Consider the following 19,223-nt stretch of genomic DNA (forward strand, 5'->3'; position numbering starts at 1 on the left):
CTGTAACCCGCTGCGGTGGGCGGAGGATTGAACCCACACTTCTGCAGCAAGCCAGGCTGCTGCAGTTGGATTCTTAACCCACTGAGCCACAGCAAGAACTCCTATTTTTGCTTTTTAAAATATATCTAGTGCCTGAAGTTCCGGTCGTGGCGCAGTGGTTGACGAATCCGACTAGGAATCATGAGGTTGTGGGTTCAATCTCTGCCTTTGCTCAGTGGGTTAAGGATCTGGCGTTGCCGTGAGCTGTGGTGTAGGTTGTAGATGCGGCTCAGATCTGGCATTGCTGTGGCTGTGGTGTAGGCTGGCAGCTGTAGCTCTGATTCGACCCCTAGCCTGGGAACCTCCATATGCCATGGAAGCGGTCCTAGAAAAGGCAGACACACACACACACACACACACACACACACACAAATATATATATATATATTATATATTATATAATATATTATATATATATATAGTGCCCATTTTAATTTCTTCTTCGGTCATATTTTAAACATTTTTTTTGCTTAAATTTTAATTAATTTATTCCCTTCCAGTTTTATTGAGATACAATTGGCAGACAGCACCTATGAGTTCAAGGTGTATAGTGTAACGATTTGATGCGCACGCATCATGAAAAGATGCTAAGTTTAGTGAACATCCATCATCTCACATGGACACAAAGTTAAAGGAATAGAAAAAAATTTTTCTTTGTGCTGAGACCTCTTGGACTCTCTTAGTAGCTTTCATGTGTGACACAGTGGGGTTAGTTATATTCATGTTGTACATTGCACCTCTAGCACTGGTTTATCTTACAACTGGAAGGTTTAAGCTTTGATTTGATTTCCTTAGTAGTCATTTGACTATTCTGACCTGTTTTTCTCTGTATCTGTTGTGGCAAAAGTTGTGGTTTTCTGAGGAATGTGTCCGTTTCATGCAAACCGTCACGCTGACGGGCGTGAAATTGTTCACAACGTTTTCTTCTCTTTCTGACGGTGGGGGGGTCTGGAGGGGTGGCCCCCTCTCCCCTCCGAGATTTTTTTTGGCAATTTGTGGGTTTTTTTTTTTTGTCTTTTTGGCATTTCTTGGGCCACTCTCGCAGCATATGGAGGTTCCCAGGCTAGGGGTCCAATCGGAGCTGTAGCCACGGGCCTACGCCAGAGCTACAGCAACTTGGGATCCGAGCCGCATCTGCCACCTACACCACAGCTCATGGCAACACCAGATCCTTAACCCACTCCCTGAGCAAGGCCAGGGCTCGAACCCGCAACCTCATGGTTCCTAGTCAGATTCGTTAACCAACGCGCCACGACCGGAACTCTGGCAATTTGTGTTTTATCTCTTTTTCAATCTTCATTTGTCTTGCCAGAAGTAATTAATTTACTAATTTCCAGAAAAAAGACTTCAAGTTTTGTTGTTTTTCTCCACTGAATATTAGATTTCTGTCTCACCGATTTCCACTGATTTTTAAATGTTCTTTCCTTCTACTTTCTTTGGGTTTAGTGTACTGTGCTCTCCTCCCAGTTCTTGAGATGGAAACTTAGATGATGGGTAATCTACAGTCTCTTCTCTTCTTTTTTTAGGGCCACACCTGCTGCGTAATGACTTTCCTGGATTAGGGGTCAGATCGGAGCTGCAGCAGCCGGCCTCTACCACGGCCACAGAAGTGTGGGATCTGAGCAGCATCTGCAGGTTCTCAACCTGCTGAGCGCAATGGGAACTCCTCTTTTCTTCTTTACATGCATGGGAACTAGAAACATCCCACTCAGCGACGCTTTTGGTGGTTGACAAGCCCTCGCACTGAACAAATCCACAATCACATCCACAGCCGTGTCCGCGCGGATCACCATGGAGTTGGGGGTGGAAAGCAGAAGCACAATGTAGATAAAAGTGTGGAGTCTGACCCACTGATGTGGGGCTTCCACGCTCCCCAGTCCGCCTGGGGCTCCCCTGGTTTTACCACTGAAATCCCACAGCCCAGAAGTGGCCAGGCCGGGGCGCCGACAGGGCCGATCGCCTGCATTTACGTAGAGTTAGGGGTGTACCCGTGACGGATACAACAGGCGGGAGGGAAACTAAGACACTCACAACTTGGAGGGACCCAGGCCGATTCGGGGGATGGCTCTGGGGAGGCGGTGACCATGACATCTACTGCTGCCAACAGACGGCCTATCCCTGCACCTATGGGAGACCGAGGCAGACGCGGTGAGAATGTAAGAGCCGCTAATCCGTGGGGAGGGGACAGGATGCTGCGTCTTTGAGTTCTGGGCAAGTGTGGACCTTCCGAAGCCGGCGACCCTGTTTTTAGCTCGTCCGCCCTGAGGAGGGCGCTCCAGAGCCGCAAAGTTAGGGGAGAAGGTGCACTGGGCCCCAAAGCTCGGTGGGAAAGGACCAAGACCAACCACAAACAGAGCTGTGAAAAGACAAGAGAAAATAAGGAGCAGCACCACATTTGTACAGACAACGGAAGGAGCCAGAGACGTGCCCATGAGACACCTGAAAAGGGCAGAAAGTCGTACAAGATACAAAAAAACAACACAAGCTGGATTCCCACAGAGTTAGAAGTGCGGTATCAAAACTCAGGAAAGAATTACAGATACAAGAGATGCAGAAACGAAGACTCAGGAGGAGCCACGGAGGAAGGAGCACGGCAGACAAGTCCTACTGAGGAAGAGGGATAAAGTGGAAATGCCTAAAAATCGTGAGGGAAAGTGTTCAAGAGAAAGAGGCATATGCGGAAGCAGAGAGGAACCATCACGTTTATGACAGGAGGTTCCAAGGAGGAAAACACAAGGACGCGAAGAAAGCAAAAATTAGGGACGAGAATTCAAGGAAACGTTCCCGAAATACAAAAAGGTGAGAAAGGCACCAGGCACCGGGCAAATCAACCCACAACGGCCGACACGAAGCGCGTTCTTGCGAAAGTACTGGGTTTTAAATAAGTGAACGAGATTCGTGAGCATCCGGCAGCCGGAGGGACTTGGACAGACACACTCATTCTGGGCGGCAGCGCGGAGGCCAACCTGCCAGCCACGTGGATGCGACCAGAGACTCCCACACGGAGAGCAGTCGGACAGAGAGAGACAAACGCCCCAGGGTATCCCAGGGTATCATTCATAGCCGGAGTCTAAAATATGGCCAAATGGAACCTTCAAAACAGAAACTGACCCACGGACGAGGAGGACAGACGTGTGGTCGCCGGGGGGGGGGAGTCGGGGGAGTAACCGCAAACTTCCGGAGGCAGAGTGAATGAGCAGCAGCGCCTGGGGTCCACCCCGGGCAACTGCAAAGCCCGGCTCCTGGGAAAGACCGTGATGGAAGAGTCAAAAAAAGAACATCTGCGTGTGTATGTCTAAGCCACTTTGCTGTACAGAAGGAATTAGCACGACACTGTAAATCAGCTACGCCTTAGCGAAAACGTTCAAGAAAAAGATGTATCAGAGTATACGAAAGCTTCAAGATCGTTCCTGCTACGGCACAATGGGATCGGCGACATGGCTGCAGCACCAGGACGAAGGTTCAATCCCTGGCCCCGCACCGTGGATTAGGGGATCCAGTGTTGCTGCAGCTGCAGTGTAGGTCGCAACTGTGGCTTGGATCTGATCCCTGGCCCGGAAGCTCCAGAGGCTGTGGGGTGGCCAAAAAAAAAGAAAAAAAATAAAAAGGTAAACCAGCTATGATGGAAAAAATAAAAATCATTAAAAAAAAAAAGAAAAAGCTCTCAAACCTCAACAGGAAGTCCAATTTTAAAAGGGGGCAAAGACCTGAACACACCTTTTTTCATCAAAAAAAAAAAAAAAATGTGGATGCAAGTAGGCTCATGAGAAGCAGTGTCAGGGACACACATCGCGCCGCAGCCAGGGCTGTTCCTATCCCTCAGGGTGTCTCTCCATCCCCCGAAGAAACAAATCTGATAGCGCCCGGCGCCCGTGAGGGTGCAGCAGCGGGAACGCACACACAGGACGGCGAGACGGGGAGTTCAAAGCAAACTCTCCGAGTTGCCCGGCAGTCCCTCTCCCGGATATCCACCCCGAGGCCATGTCACCTCGGGCCACATGAAGACCTGCACGTGAATGGTTGGAGCGGCTTTGCTCGAGGATGCCGAGACCTGTCCTCCAGCAGGTGGGCTGCAGGGCAGGCGTCCCTGCAGTGGGCAGAGCGTGAGCCAGGGCGGGAGTGGGGAGTGGGCGCCCTGGCTCCCAGGTGGCCTGTTTTCAGGGTGGAGCCAGCTTAGCTGTGTGATGGGAGCTGAGGCGTCAGGATGAGGCCAAGGTTCAGGCTGGAGATCTGGAGACAGGGCTGGGGTCCAGCGGAGCTGGCTCCCTGGGCTCTGCTCCAGCTGCTCTAACTCCGTGGCCTTATGGCTGGAGCTGCTTCTGCTCCTCCAAGACGGCATTCAATTCATATGTAGGTAGTTTTTGAAAAAGGCTAAACACACAACTAATGAACATCTAAGGAGCTTCCATCACAGGCCAGAGCCTGTGTGGGCGGTGAGGTTGCTTCAGTGATTAAATTAGCAGATATGAACCCTCCTCTTGTGGGGCTTGATTTCTAGCGGCTGAGAGCTGTGAACAAGGCACAGAAAGGCCCCTGGCCCACTGGGGGGTCATGAGCAACCAGAGAGAGGGGCGGGCTGTGTGGGCGGTGGGCTGCGCAGGTCGGTGGGGTCTGGTGCCCTGGGGCGCCCCCTGGCCCCTAACTCTGCCCCAGCCCCCAAATCACCATTCATGACCTCACTCCTGCCCCCATCCCCGCCAACGCCCCTCCCAGGCCTGCTGGTCCTGCCTCGGCCACTGCCCAGGCCAGAGGAAGGCTTGGTCACCATGAGAAGGGGCTGTCCCCCAGGGCTCCGCCAGCCCGACCCCAAGCCTGCACCCAGTGGCAATTTGGCTGGAAGCGGGGTGGGGGCCAGGACAGGAGAGGAAGGGAAGCATGGGGCGGGGCTGCTGGGTTGGCTCCACGGGGTGGGGGAGGGCAGTGCCGGGGCTCCTTGTCACTGGAGGCTGATCAGCCCAGGCAGCAGGGGTGGCCTCGCACCAGCCCGTCTCCTGATCTCAGGTGGCTGTGGGGGAGAGACTGGCCACTCCAGCACGTTAGGCTGAGTGGGGCTTGTGCCCCCTCCCCCGAGAGCAGAAGACTCTGCATACTCACCCCCCAGGGACATGCTCACCCACATGCCCACAGGCACGCGTGCACAATGCACTCACACACACACATACACACGGTCACACACACACTCACACACTCAGACACACATGCATGCTGCACTGACACACACACAGGTGCACATGCTCACACATGCACTTACATACATGCTCACACACTCCCTCATGCATGCAGACATACGTGCACAATGCACTCACACATGCACTCTTATACATGGTCATACATGCACTCACATGCATGCTCACACACTCAGACACACATGCACGCTGCACGCACACACACACTCATACTGGGTAATACACACACTCATGCACACAGACACGTGCACGATGTACTCACACACACAAGGTCTGCACGCACACGCTCGCATACACACTACACACGTGCTGTCCCATGTGCACTGGCACGTGTGCACACATGGGGGTGCGCTGCCCCAGCCTGCAGGGCGGCCAGATTCCCCCCCCACCCCCGGCAGCTCTACCGGCCTGAGCTTCTGAGGCCGGTGGTGCTGCCCAGCCCCGAGGTCAGCCTGGCCGCAGAGGCTGCCCCGCGGCTGGCCGCCCTCCACGCCCTGCTGGGCTCACCGGTTGATCTCGGACTTGCAGACGAGCTCGAAGCTGTACTCCTTGGCCTTGGTGGGCTGGAAGATCACGTCGAGCTGCAGGGTTTCCAGCGGCAGGATCGTCCCAAACCCATCGTTGGGCTGGACGTCCACACACTGGCCGGCGGAGAGGAAGAGGCTGGCGTGAAACCACTGACCTGCTGAGGGGCCCGGGGACGGTGTGGATGTTCGTGTGGCTGGGGTGCGGCAGAGCGCGTGAGCAAGCACAAACGCGTGTGGCTGCTGGCATGTCGTGTGTGACGTGTGAACCCGTGTCTCTGCATATGCGATCATGCGAGCAGCTGAGTGTGCTTTTGGGAGGGAGGGGTGGGTGCATGTGTGCCTGGGTGTATGTGAGCGCACACGTATGTCTGGGTGTGAAAGTGTAGGTCTCTATGTCTGTGAGTTGGGTATTGGTTTGTGGGCATGTCTGGGTGTGTGAGCGTGTGTCTGCCTGCATGTGAGCATGTGTGTATGGGAGTGTGTCTGGGTGTGTGAGCACATGTCGCATGCATGCAAGCCTGTGTGTGGGAGTGTGCCTTGGGGTGTGTGTGGGGCATGTCCGGGTGTGTAAGCATGTGTGTAAGTGTTTGTCTGCATGTGGGCACGTGTGCGTTGGGAGTGTGCCTGCGTGCCTGCGAGTGCTCGGTGGGGTCTTTGGCGGGGGAGGGAGGGGCGGCCAGGCGGGTGGGGTTCTGGGAGGAAGGGACCCTGTGGGTGCAGCGGGCAGAGAGGGCGAGAGGGGTGGGGTGAGGTGGTCGGGGCAGTGGAGGGAGACCTGGTCAAGGTGCCTGAAGGTGAGGGTGGAGTCCGGGGGTGGGTGAGCCCTGTGCCCAGCGCCTCCCGCTTGACCACACGAGGCACCTTGGGGAGCCTGACGAACCCGAACCCCTGGGGCAGGAGGGAGTGGTTGCAGAGGCCGACGTGGGTCCTGACGGCCTCCGAGATGGTGCAGTAGCCAAAGTCCACCACCGAGGGGCTGAGCTCCAGGTCCGAGGTGGTGACCACGGCGTGGAGGGTAAAGCCCACGGGTCTGATCTGAAGCGCAGAAGGCACACGGTCACTTGCCAGTTTATGCAAACATTCCCCAAACCAGAAAGGCCCCAGCCCTGCGGCGACCATGTGGCTGACAGGGCACCTTTCACGGGCTTGAGCCTCTGGTCATAGCACATCCACGGCCCTGCAGCCCCTGCTGGAGGGGGCAGCGAGGGCAGGGTGCAGGAGGGGGCCGGGGGTGGGGGTCGCACTACATGCCCGGGGGGGCCGTGTGCACTGAGGATGGGCACGCACACAGGTGCCCTGGCCTGAGGGTGGGGGCAGACCCTGCACGCATGTGGTCTGGGTGCCTGGGGACAGCCCCCAGTGGCCTCTCTCTGACCCCCAAACACCCTCTCCGCATCTCCCCTGTGCAGCGGTTGTTCAGGCAGGGGACAGACCTGCTGCACTGGGAGCCAGGACAGCTCCAAGGGCTGGGCCCTGCCCTCCGCCCTCCGCCGGCACTGCCCTGTGCCCGGGTGCCCGGGGTTCCCGGAAGTGCCCACACAGACCTGGTCGGCCACCTGTATGGTCATCGGGGCCTCCAGAACGCGGCTTTCCTTGTCAAAGTACTTCCCTGCGTCCTCTGGGAGGGAGTGTCTGGAAGAGACCGGAGACATCTGAAGGCCTCTTCTTCTCGATATTTGTGAAATGACAAAAAGCCAAACTGCGAGGGTGACTTTAAATCCTGCAAGGGAGTGCCCGTTGTGGTGCAGTGGAAATGAATCCGACTAGGAACTATGAGGTTGCGGGTTCCATCCCTGGCCTCGCTCAGCGGGTTAGGGATCTGGCGTTGCTGTGAGCTGTGGTGTGGGTCGCAGACGAGGCTTGGATCCCGCATGGCTGTGGCTGTGGTGTAGGCCGGCAGCTGAAGCTCTGATTGGACCCCTAGCCTGGGAAACTCCATATGCCGTGGGTGTGGCCCCAAAAAGCAAAAAAAAAAAAAAAAAAAAAGTCCACCAAGAGCTACGAGTTACACACAGTGTAAGAAATACAGGCGCCATGACAAGCGGGAACCGACACCCAGTTCTCACCAGGAGCCCCAGGACCCCGTGGAGCAGCCCCGCCTGCCCGCACCTGGGCAGGAACTTGAGCTGCACCGAGAAGGAGGACATGGCCTGGATGTAGCCGGTCTCGGGCAGGAGCTCCACGTGGCCCCTCAGCTCCTTGCAGACCTCGAACTTCAGGCGCAGGGCGACTTTGGACCTGCAGCACCAAGGGATGCATTTAGTCCCTGCGGACTGGGGGCACACCGAGCCCCCCTCGCCTCCACTGCCGGGTCCTCGGAGCCCTGCCCTGTGATGTGGTCTGGACGGGGTCCCTCACGGACAAGACCGCTGCAAGCAGAACGTGCTCCGGTTGGTTCTCAGAAACCCACGTGTTTTCCAGGAAGACCCTTGCCGGGTAGGCGTGGGTGCAGGGGCCTGGGGTGGGCCCTGGCCCTCCCGGAGTCCCGCCCTCCTCCCCCCTCCCCCCCAGGAGAGGCAGGACCTCACGCACTAGCCCTGCAGGACGCTGGCCTGGGGTGGAAGGCGCGGTGCCCGGACAGCCTGGCCTTGGTCACTGATGGCAGCTTCCAACCCTTTGACCCTGCTTTCAACTCAGGCCCAGCCAGAGGCCAGAGTGCCCCCCAGGCAGCCCTGACCCCAGGGAGCCCCCAAGCCAAGCACCTGGGCGCTCCCCTCCCCAGCCCCTGATGGGGGGACCATAGGACCCTGGTCCAGAACTTCCAGGGTCTCCTGACGCCCCTGAACTGCCTTGGATGATCCTGGCCTGTCTCATGGCCGGTGGGGCCTGACCCTGAAGTCTGAGCCCCTCTGTAAGGAGACCCACAGCTGCTAAGGACCCGGTGGCCTTGGTGGGGGCGGGGAGGAGTGAAAGGGGCTCACGGGAAGGGCTCTCCCCTCTCTCAACTTGCCCTCTGCTCCCGCTGTCACCCAGCAGGTCTCAGATGGCCCCTCAGGCCCCGGTGTTGTTCCCGTGCCAGCTGGGCTCCTCCCTAGCACCTACGCCAGGTCTTTGGGAATTAACTCCTTTGCTAGGCCGTGTCCATGAGACTGGCAAATTAAACAAGGGACTGATGGTGGCGTCAAGTCTGTGGCTGGGGGAGGGTCTGAGAAAGGCCCCCCCACCCCCCATCCTGAGGTAGAGTGGCCGGAGCCCCTCCAGCTCCCACCCAGGCCGCCGTGCCCCCCGCTACGGGCTGGAAGCGGGCCTGGGTGTCGCAGCCTGCACTGCCCGGCTGCGTTTGGTTAATGAAAACCCATTAGGCTCCAACCCTGCGATTTGCCTCCTTTTCTGCGTCAAATTGAACTTGGGGAAAAATTAACAAGAGTGAAAAAGAAATGACCGCTGTGGTGCCAGACGCCCCTGCGCAGCTCTGAACAGACACGCTGCTCAGGGCTCCGGCCATGGTCCCTCAGCGGACACGCCTGCAGTCTCTGCTCTGGGCATGTGCGTGCGTGTGTGTGCGTGTGCACACGTGTGCCTGGGCGTGTGAGGGGTGGGGTGGGGGAGCCCTGGGTGTGCAGGGCAGTGGGGGAGGGCCAGCCACAGGTGGGGCTCCCGGGGCTGCAGGACAGCTCCCCGAGGGCGCAGGGGCGACGACCGGATGCAGGGCTCCGGAGGGCAGAACTGGCCCGGTCTCCTGGCTAAAGCCCTGCTCTGGGCAGGGCTGGGGACTGGGGGCTCCGTGGAGCATCTGCCTTTAGAGGCGTCTGTCCCCTGGCCCGCCCGTGGTCCCACCTCCATCTTCAGAGCCAGCGGCCTGGTGTTGGCCCACCTCTGCCAGACCCTGACCCTCCGGCCCCAGCTGCAGCGGCCCCGGGGCCCCAGCGGGCGCACCGCGTGTGGACGAGCACGGAGTCCTGGTACAGCCGGTCATACATGCAGATCTTCAGGTCCACGTCGGGCTTTGGCACCCAGACGGGCACGTCAACGGCAACGCCGACGACTCTGAAATGCAACTGAACTTGAACAAGTAAATGCGACAGCACGCTTCCACCAGCTGAAGCGGGTGACGCTGCTGAGTGCAAACGCAGAACTTGGTAGCAGGGTCTCTATAACGCTCAAAAGTACTAGAAGGTTAATAATTAAACTAGCCATGTTTTGGGGATCCATGGCCGTTCTCACATCATATGATAATAAACAATCCTTTTGACTTTCAGAAAATTGAGGTGGGGGGGCATGCCCAGAGCATGCAGAAGCTCCTGGGCTAGGGATGGAACCCAAGCCAAAGCAGTGAAATGTAAGGTCCTTAACCCCATGAGCCACTAGGGAACTCCAACAATTTTTAAACATAAAAAGATAGGATGGTGTAATGGACTGTCAGGTACCCAACGTGCAGTGTCATAAGTAGCAACATTTTTTTAGCAGTTTAAGAAAATCCTTTTACTATAGAATCATGCGTCACACAGAAAGTGCACATGGCATAAATCTTCATGGCTGATCCAAATAAGGCCAGGGCTCTTGAAGGCCCAGGAGAGAGGTGCTTCTCCCCACCTCTGACGCTGGCATTGGCTTCCTGCAGTCAAACTCTGAGGCCTGGGTCCCGGGGCCCTGAGATTCATGGGTATCCTGCAGGGGAGTTTGTGCGCAGCAGCCCCTCAGGCGGGACTAGTGACCGCCGGTCCACACGACAGGGCCGGGGCTTCCCTTACGGTGACCGTACAGCACACTGGCCGCCGGATGCTCGGCCACGGGGTTGCCGAAACATACAACCCACTTCCGGGGCCGGAGACAAGACAGAAAAACCAGGAAGTCTGTCCAGCAAAATGGAGCTGCTGGCAAGTCAGGAGAGGCTCTGAGAAGCACGGCCACCTACTCAGAGGCTGCGCCACTGCCGAGAGGGGCACGGAGGCCGGGGCCAGCAGCCCCACTGTCCGGCCAGGCAAGGCGCGGACGGGATGCCGCGCGACTCAGCCGGTGGCAGACAGACCTGGGCTTGCGGGCGGACCGCCGTGCCGTGGACGGGGTGGTGGCAAAGGAAGGCCCCTCTGCAGGGGGTGCGGCCAGGACAGGAAAGAAGGGCACAGACACCAAGGGTGTCCTCCCAGGAGACAGCGGGCAGCACCTCAGACCCTGGACTGGGGGATGGGGGGGTCTCAGGAGAGCAGGCAGGGCAGGGAGTCCTGAGCCCTCGCACCCCAGGAGGCCGAGAGCCGTAAAGGGGGCTCTGTGCCCCCACTCCCGGTCGGGGGAGGTCAGAGGGAGGGGCGGCCGTCAAGGGTGCTCCCTGCCCCCACTCACTGACAGGGCTGCCAGGCTGGCATGTCCTTGACCTGAGTCGGCCCCTGCCAGGCCGTCCTCTCCAGGGGCTCTTGGTCACCCAGTCCTGGCCCTCTGTCTGTCAGCTGCAGGGTCACTGCGGGCAGTAGGAGATCCCATGGGGCTCTGGGGGATGCCGCAGGTGTTGTGGGCACTCTGAGTGTTATACTACACTGGGGTACCACAGGATCTTGCCTGTCCCTTAAGAATTCTGCTGTAAAGAAATGACGGCCAATGGGACCTCATCAAACGGACAAGCTTTTGCACGGCAAAGGAAACCATGAAAAAACCAAAAAGACAACTTACAGAATGGGAGAAAATAGTTTCAAATGATGCAACAGACAAGGACTTAATCTCTAAAATATACAAACAACTTATACAACTCAACAGCAAAAAAGGCAACAAACCAATTGAAAAATGGGCAAAAGACCTGAATAGACATTTCTCCAAGGAAGATACACAGATGGCCAACAAGCACATGAAAAAATGCTCAACATCACTGATTATGAGAGAAATGCAGTCAAAACTACCATGAGATACCACCTCACACCAGTCAGAATAGCCATCATGAATATGTCCACAAGGAGTTCCCATCGTGGTGCAGCGGAAACGAATCTGACTAGGAACCTTGAGGTTGCGGGTTTGATCCCTGGCCTTGCTCAGTGGGTTAAGGATCCGGCATTTCTGTGGCTGTGGTGTAGACCGGCGGCTACAGCTCCAATTCGACCCCTAGCCTGGGAACCTCCATGTGCTGCAGGTGCGGCCCTAAAAAGCCAAAAAAAAAAAAAAAAAAAAAAAAAAAAAGAGGACGATTCCTCTGGAATCCCCGGCCCTGGCAGACCCACTCCTATGTGGGCAACAGAGCAGAGTCCCAACGAGAGGGAGCTGTGGGGAGCACAAATGCACGCCACGGTCACCCCTGGACAGAGACAGCCGCCAGCCCAGCGTCAGGTCAGACCTCCTAGCAAGTGGGGCAGGGCGGGCGGCCCTAGTGATGCTACTGGCAGTTGAGGAAAACTGAGCTGTTAGGGCCAAGAAGGGGGTATGTTAAAGGGCCCAACAGCTTTCTGCTCCGCCGTGAGGAAGGGTCGGTGGCGAGGCCTCCTGCTGGGGGTACCTCCTCTGCACATGAGACTCCCGTGGGGTTCGAGGGGTGGGAAGGAGGGCACTGTTCATGGACTGGAAAGTAGATTTTCCAAACAGCAGAGAGCAAAGGAACAAGAGCAGCTTGATCAAACCCACGAACCAGAGCTCCTGCTATGGGCCAGGGGGTCAAGAATCTGATTGCAGCAGCTCGGGTGGCTGCGGAGGTGTAGGTTCAATCCCCAGCCTGGCACAGTGAGTCACAGGAGCTGCCATTGCCGCAGCTGTGGTGTAGGTTCCAGCTGTGGCTTGGATCCAATCCCTGGCCTGGGATTTTCCACATGCTGTGGGTGTGGTCATAATATTAATAAAAAAGGAAATAAAGGAAACAGTATCATAAAACTAACGCTAGACAAAACTAACGGAAATGGTAAAATGAAGTATGCCAATGCTGAGCCATGGGATCGGAGCAGATTCGCCACTGGGGGCGGACGGCGTCAGTCTGGGTGGACAGAACCTCACCCCTTAAAAGACACAGTCACCGCAGAGGAAGGGTGTGCATGGGGGATGGGGCCTGAGGCGAAGGCGAAGCAGAGGAAAGCAGGTGTGGCCTGTGGGACCGCAAACTGGTGCAACTGCTGTGGGACAGTATGGAGACGCCGTAAAAACTAAAAACAGAGCTAGCAGACGGTCCAGCAATTCTACTTCTGGGTATATATCCAAAGAAAATAAAGACACTAATCTGTTTTGTGTTATTAAATAATTAATAAACTCATAAATAGGGAGTTTTTGAGTTCCTGTCGTGGCTCAGTGCAAACGCAGTGCCACCTGACTAGCACCCATGAGGACGCAGGTTCAATCCCTGGCCTCGCTTGGTGGGTTAAGGATCCGGCGTGGCCGTGAGCTGTGGTGTAGGTGGCAGATGTGGCTCGGATCTTGTGTTGTTAGTCAGGTTCATGACCACTGAGCCACGATGGGAACCCCAAAAGAATGGAATTTTGCCATTCGAAGCAGCATGGATGGACTCGGAGGGTACCATGCTTAGTGAAATAAGTCAGACAAAGACAAATACTGTATGTCATCATTTGTATGGAGAATCGAGAAAATAAGACAACTACATGTATATAAGGAAACAGAGGCAGACTCACAGATAGACCACACTAGTGGTTACTGGTGGGGAGAAGGGGGGGCAGATGGGGGAGGGGATGGAGAGGTACAAACTCTCACGTAAGAAATAGATAAGTGAGGAGTTCCCGTCGCGGCGCAGTGGAAACGAATCCAACTAGGAACCATGAGGTCATGGGTTCGATCCCTGGCCTCGCTCAGTGGGTTAAGGATCTGGCGTTGCCGTGAGCTGTGGTGTAGGTTGCAGATGCGGCTCGGATCCCGCGCTGCTGTGGCTCTGGCGTAGGCCGGTGGCTACAGCTCCGATTTGACCCCTAGCCTGGGAACCTCCATATGCCGCGGGAGTGGCCCAAGAAATGGCAAAAAGACAAAAAAAAAAAAAAAAAATAGATAAGTGACAGGGAGATACTGTACAGCACAGGGAGATACTGCCATTAATTTATAATAACTTTAAACGGAGTATAACCTATAGAAATTTTGAAGTCATTATGGTGAACACCCGAAACTGAAAAAAAAAAAAAGAAAACAGCATCCCAGTAAGAAGGGATGTGTGGAGTTCCCGTCGTGGCGCAGTGGTTAACGAATCCGACTAGGAACCATGAGGTCCCTGCCCTTGCTCAGTGGGTTAACGATCCGGCGTTGCCGTGAGCTGTGGTGTAGGTTGCAGACGCGGCTCGGATCCCGCGTTGCTGTGGCTCTGGCGTAGGCCGGTGGCCACAGCTCTGATTCAACCCCTAGCCTGGGAACCTCCATATGCCGCGGGAGCGGCCCAAGAAATAGCAACAACAACAACAACAACAACAACAAAAGAAAGGATGTGTGATAGGAACTGGCAAGTGACTTGGAAAAACCACGGGGGGCATGAATCACGTGATGTGGGCACGTGGAGCAAGCGTACTGAAGGGCTGTAAGCAGGCTGGCTGAAATACTCAGTCACATTATAAAACTCGTCTAGCCTGTGGTCACAAAAGCACCTTTAAAGATTAAGAGGAGTTTGCAGATCCTCTTCTCTGAGCGTAATTCAACCAACAAACTGACAAATAAAGATGCCAAAAGGAACGATAAATTTAACCACTGGGAAATTAAGACATTTCTAGTGATTAAAGGCAAAGGCTGTGTGCGCGTGGTGCCCATGTGCGCACGTATGTGTATGTGGGTGTGCATGCATGTGGGTGCAGTGTGTACACGTGTGTGCACATGTGAGCACACGTACAGCATGTACACTGTGTATACATGTGTGTGCGCATGCCCCTGTGCATACATGTGCATGAATGTGTGCATGTGTGCGGACTGTACTGCGTGTATCTGTTACGTGAGCACGTGTGCACATGTACAGCATGCACACAGTGTATCTTTGTACATGTGTGCGTGTATACATGTGTGTGCCCATTCATGCATGTGTGTATATGAGTGTGCATGCATGTGTGCAGACATGCACGTGCATGTATGCGTTCTCGGAGCATACACGGGCACATATGTGTACAGCACGTACACACAGCATGTATGTATATGCATGCGTGTATCGTGTGCACGTGTGTGCCCATGTATGCGCACACGTGTGTGCATATACACATGTGTTGGCTATGGTGCCTGTTGTGTGTGCCACCAACTAGGCATGCATGCATGGGCAGCAGGGGCAGTGGCCTCACGTGGTCGTCATGGGCGGGATAGGTGGAGGGTGGGGGCTCGGGGCCCAGGGAGCAGGATACTCACCGTTGGGCACTGCTGATTCTGAAACACGACCTTGACCCTGCTGTGGGCCGTCCCCGGGACCAGGGGGGTGAAGATGACCGGCACTCTGATGGAGCCGAAGGGGGCGATCTCCCCCTCTGTCATCTGCACGGGAGAGACGGGCAGGGCCCGGCAGCCTCGAGTTCCTGTCAAGGTGACTCCCAGGGGCACAGCTGGGTGGCTGCGAGGGTGAGTGGTGGTGGGACCCGGGGCCCAGCCCGAGGCCGGCGTGTGCACTGGCTCTCCTCCATGACCTGGCCTTTGCAGGAGCACATGCGCACAGGTGCACATCCCCTTGGCCCCCCAGCCCGGCTCAGGAGGCCCCCCCGTCGGCCTCAGCTTGGTACGGGGCTGGCCGAGCCAGCTGACAGCTCAGCTAGCGTGGTCTGGCTCTGGGCAGATGGCAGGTAGGCTGCGGGGGAAGGTGGGCCCCTGCTGACCTCTCCCAGACAGAACTCCGTCTGTTCCTTGCTGGGAGGTGTGGTCACGGTCTCCGATTCTGGAAGAGAAGGGGCTCCAGATGTGAGGGCTGCCAGGCAGGGCAGCTCTGCCAGGCCCAGGATCCTGGGAGGTTCGGACACCCCAACCTGTCCTCCAGGAGCCGTGAGGCCAGGGTGCCATCTGGGTCCCTCCCTTCCAGACCCTGTGCTGTTCGGGGTCCCAACCGCAGCACCCCTGCACGTGCGGCTCACCCCGATGACGCCTCCTCCTGTCAGCTCACCCCTTCCTGGTCAGTGAAGGCCTTCCCCGGAGGGCACCCCAGGGCCTACACCCTGCCTCTGGCCTGGGTCTGCAAGGAGAGGCTCCCAGAGGCACGAGACGGACAGAGCAGAGCGTGGACTCGCCCCAGGCCTGGGTGGGGGTGGGCCTGACGCACGAACAGCCCGGCTCCTGCACAGGAGGCTGGGACTGCAGCCTGGGTTCCCATGGATGTGCCTCGCCCTGTTGCCACCACCCCACCCCTGTGGCCACCTCCTGGCATGAGGCCTCGGGAGCCTAACACGGGGTGGGGGAAGGCATCTCCTAGGGACCCGCCATGGCCAGAGGGCTGCTAAGTCCTGTAGATTTATTTTATTTTATTATTTGTCTTTTTGCCTTTTCTAGGGCCGCTCCTGTGGCACATGGAGATTCCCAGGCTAGGGGTCGAAACGGAGCTGTAGCTGCCGGCCTACACCACAGCCACAGCAATGCCGGATCCTTAACCCACTGAGCAAGGCCAGGGATCAAACCCGTGACCTCATGGTTCCTAGTCGGATTCATTAACCACTGCACCATGACGGGAACTCCAAAGTCCCGTAGATTTAAACCACCACCATCTTGCAGGGCTGCCATGAAACCCTGTGACTGGCCGTGCTCAGAATGGAACAAAGGGAGAACGCCCACCGTCCACGGGCTCGGACCGCGAGGCTGAGCAACTAAATGCCTTGCGGGATGCACCTTATACAGAAAGGGGGGGGGACTCCAGCCGTTTCCAGGGACGCAGGGGATGGGACAGTCACGGAGGCAAGGAGAGGCGGAGGATGAGCCACCTGGGGGTGTCGCCTCCATCCTCCCCGTCGGGGGAGCCCCTGGCCCCTCCCTCCCTCTCTCCCTCCCTCCCTTTCTCCCTCCCTCTCTCCCTCCCTCAGTGGCAGCTGCATCCGGAGGGCAGGCTCCTTCAACGTCTCAGCAAGGGCCAGCGAGGGCAGTGCCAGGGCAAACTCCCCGTGGCCAGCCCGATGGTCCGCAGCTGGGGCGGTCCCTTAAGTCTTCCGTTAGCTTAACTGAACGCCAACGTCAGTCGCTCCACAACCAGGACGTGTCTGAACGTACGAGGGTGTATGACGACTTTCTTATTTACTTAAACCAGAGCCCTGGCAACTTCTGCTCTGCCCAGCCCTCTGGCACCACGTGGGCATCAGAGCAGCGCCATAGGCAGCGGGCCCTGGAGAGGCTCTGGATCGCTGGGCCCTGGGGGCCCCCCTCCTGCCCCCAGCCCGGCCCAGCACAGGCACACAGTCGGGCACACAGCCGGGCACTGGCACAGGGCCGGGCGGGCCCAGCTCACCTGGGGGCCGGCCCTCCACCTGCTCCCGGGCATCCAGCCCCTGGGACTCCCTCTGGCTCGGCGCCTCGGGCAGGGAGGACTCATTGCCTTCCATCCGCTGCTCAGAAACACTGGTGGCAACTTTATCACAAAAACTTTTCTCTTCGCAAGTGAAGAGACTGCTCTGAAAAACAAAAGGTGACACGTTTATTGGAAGTTTCCATCTGCCTTTCCCGCCAACTGTCCAGACCCCATCCCGGCAGGGTCACCTCGAAAGCCTGGCCTGACTTGGGCTGGGGGCTTCCCATCTCTTTGTGTGGGGCCGCCAGGCCACAGCAGCCACTCCCCCAGGGGCTGGGGGCTCCTCCAGGGTGCCCGGGCCCCCTCCTTGCCCAGCCCAGACCCCTGCGGGTCTGGCTCCCTTTCTGGAGGCCTCTGACCCCCGTCCTCTCCCGGAGCTCACAGCAGACCAACCAGGTGCCTGCCATGTGCAAGGCAGGGGCCATAGGGGGCCACACAGGGCACTGCCCCGATGGAGCGCCCGTCCAGCCAGCCAGACGTCCAGCAGGAGACAGGGCCAGTGCCTGTGGACAGTCCTGAGGGACGTGTCCTCCGCCCACGGCCAGCCCCCTCGCCCCCTCCTCACCCGCCGTCCTCGTGGCTCTGCTGCCGGTTCTCGGCCCACCCCCAGTTCTGTGGCAGCAGCCGGCCCAGGCTCCTCAGGGAGACCTGTCCAGGGCTTTGCCGAGACTCCTTAATGCAGCAGACAGATAGACTCGGGTTCCTCGTGGGAAAGATTCAACTAATTGGACAAAAAGCCAAAGTTTCTGACTCCTGCCCTCACCCCCAAGTGACCCCCAGCCAGGGTCTCCTGGGTGTGTGGGAGGTTGTCTCCAAGGATGGGCCCCACCCAGGTCGCTCTGAGGCTGCCCCCATTTGCTTGGCCGCACAGGAGCACAAACTTCCTGCGAAGACCCAACGCGCGCCCTGGGCACGGAGCAGGGCGGGCAGGTTTGCTATCCCCATGCTGGGGTTCAGGGCCTGGGCACCTGGCCAACGCATGTGTGACAGGGACAGGGTCCTGTGGCCTCTGGGTGTGCCTCATGGGGACCCATCTCTTCTCCGGGGACTGACCGGAGGACGCCCTGCCCCTGCCAACAGGCTTCTCTGAGTCGTGGCCGATTTCCACGCGCGGGATGGCGTCTTGGATGGGAGACACCCGGACGCTGCCGCGAGCAGAGCCCGCAACTCACTCTTTTCAGGACCGAATGGGAGGCGTCCATCTCGCAGGACTCTGAGGCCAGAAGAAACTTGAACCTGGTGCCCAACCCCCCGGTGTTGGTCAGTGTGATGGTCCGGGACGCAGTCTCGCCCACCACGTAGCTGCCGAAGTCGATGAGCTGCTTGTCAAGGGACAGCTGCCGGAAGACCCGAGGAGACGGGGTGACCACGCCAGGCTTGCACGAAGGTACCCCCCCGGCCCTGCAGCCCTGAGGGGGCCCGGGAGCTCTGGCCCCATCCCTGCGCTGAGGGTGCGGCTCCGCGGGGGGAGAGGCAGGGCCTCTGTGCAACCAGGATCACATCCCAGGAATCAGAGGTTCGTGAATCGATCGCGACCATTCGGGAGCAGCTGCGTCCAGTTTTTAAAAAGTCAGGTCCACTAAAGAGAAATGAGCTATCAAGCCATCAAAGGACATGCAGGAACCTTAGATGCGGAAGGCCAAGGGGAAGGAGCCAGTCTGAAAAGGCTGCGAACTGCAGGACTCCAACTCCATGAGCTATTCATTGACTGGAAAGGGCACAGCTCAGGGATAAGTGAAAGATCCATGGTTATGTATTAACAAAAGACTCAACACAGCCGGAAGGTAGAACAATCATAAACCCAGTGGCAGATCCCCAACACCCGTGAAGCAAAAACAGATGGAATTGAAGGGAGAAAGACGATTCTACACCCTTCCTCTGGCGATAACCCACAGACCAACCAGACAGAAGAGAAGGAAGCGGGGCACCGACGCAGTGCACTTAACCCCTGCGCCCTAAAGTCCACAGAGCCCCCGCCCATCGGCAGCACCCGCATTACTCTCAAGTGCACCCAGGACACCTTCCAGGATAGACCACATGTTAGGCCACAGGTTAAGTGTTGGTACAGGATCTGATCCCTGGCCTAGGAACTCCACAGGCCTCGGGGTGGCCAAAAAAGAGAAAAAA

At 57.4% G+C, this 19,223-nt stretch overlaps 1 protein-coding gene across 4 annotated transcripts in view; it reads right to left on the reverse strand.

The window, feature by feature from the left end:
* CFAP74 (cilia and flagella associated protein 74) overlaps positions 1-19,223 on the reverse strand; it is a 62,889-nt gene that overhangs the window by 10,360 nt on the left and 33,306 nt on the right. For all 4 annotated transcript variants that reach the window (XR_002344845.1, XM_021095193.1, XM_021095194.1 and 1 more), the window contains exons 18-26: positions 18,269-18,433; positions 17,037-17,199; positions 15,430-15,488; positions 14,972-15,094; positions 9,629-9,750; positions 7,862-7,990; positions 7,297-7,384; positions 6,614-6,787; positions 5,733-5,866 (exon numbers count right to left, since the gene is read on the reverse strand). Coding sequence is in view for 3 of the 4 variants with exons in the window: in XM_021095193.1 (XP_020950852.1) it covers positions 5,733-5,866; positions 6,614-6,787; positions 7,297-7,384; positions 7,862-7,990; positions 9,629-9,750; positions 14,972-15,094; positions 15,430-15,488; positions 17,037-17,199; positions 18,269-18,433 (1,157 nt within the window). In the remaining variant the exon portion in view is untranslated. The remainder of the gene's footprint in view (positions 1-5,732; positions 5,867-6,613; positions 6,788-7,296; positions 7,385-7,861; positions 7,991-9,628; positions 9,751-14,971; positions 15,095-15,429; positions 15,489-17,036; positions 17,200-18,268; positions 18,434-19,223) is intronic.

The sequence above is a fragment of the Sus scrofa genome, chromosome 6, assembly GCF_000003025.6.
Source record: "Sus scrofa isolate TJ Tabasco breed Duroc chromosome 6, Sscrofa11.1, whole genome shotgun sequence".
In the NCBI taxonomy this organism is placed as follows: Eukaryota; Metazoa; Chordata; class Mammalia; order Artiodactyla; family Suidae; genus Sus; species Sus scrofa.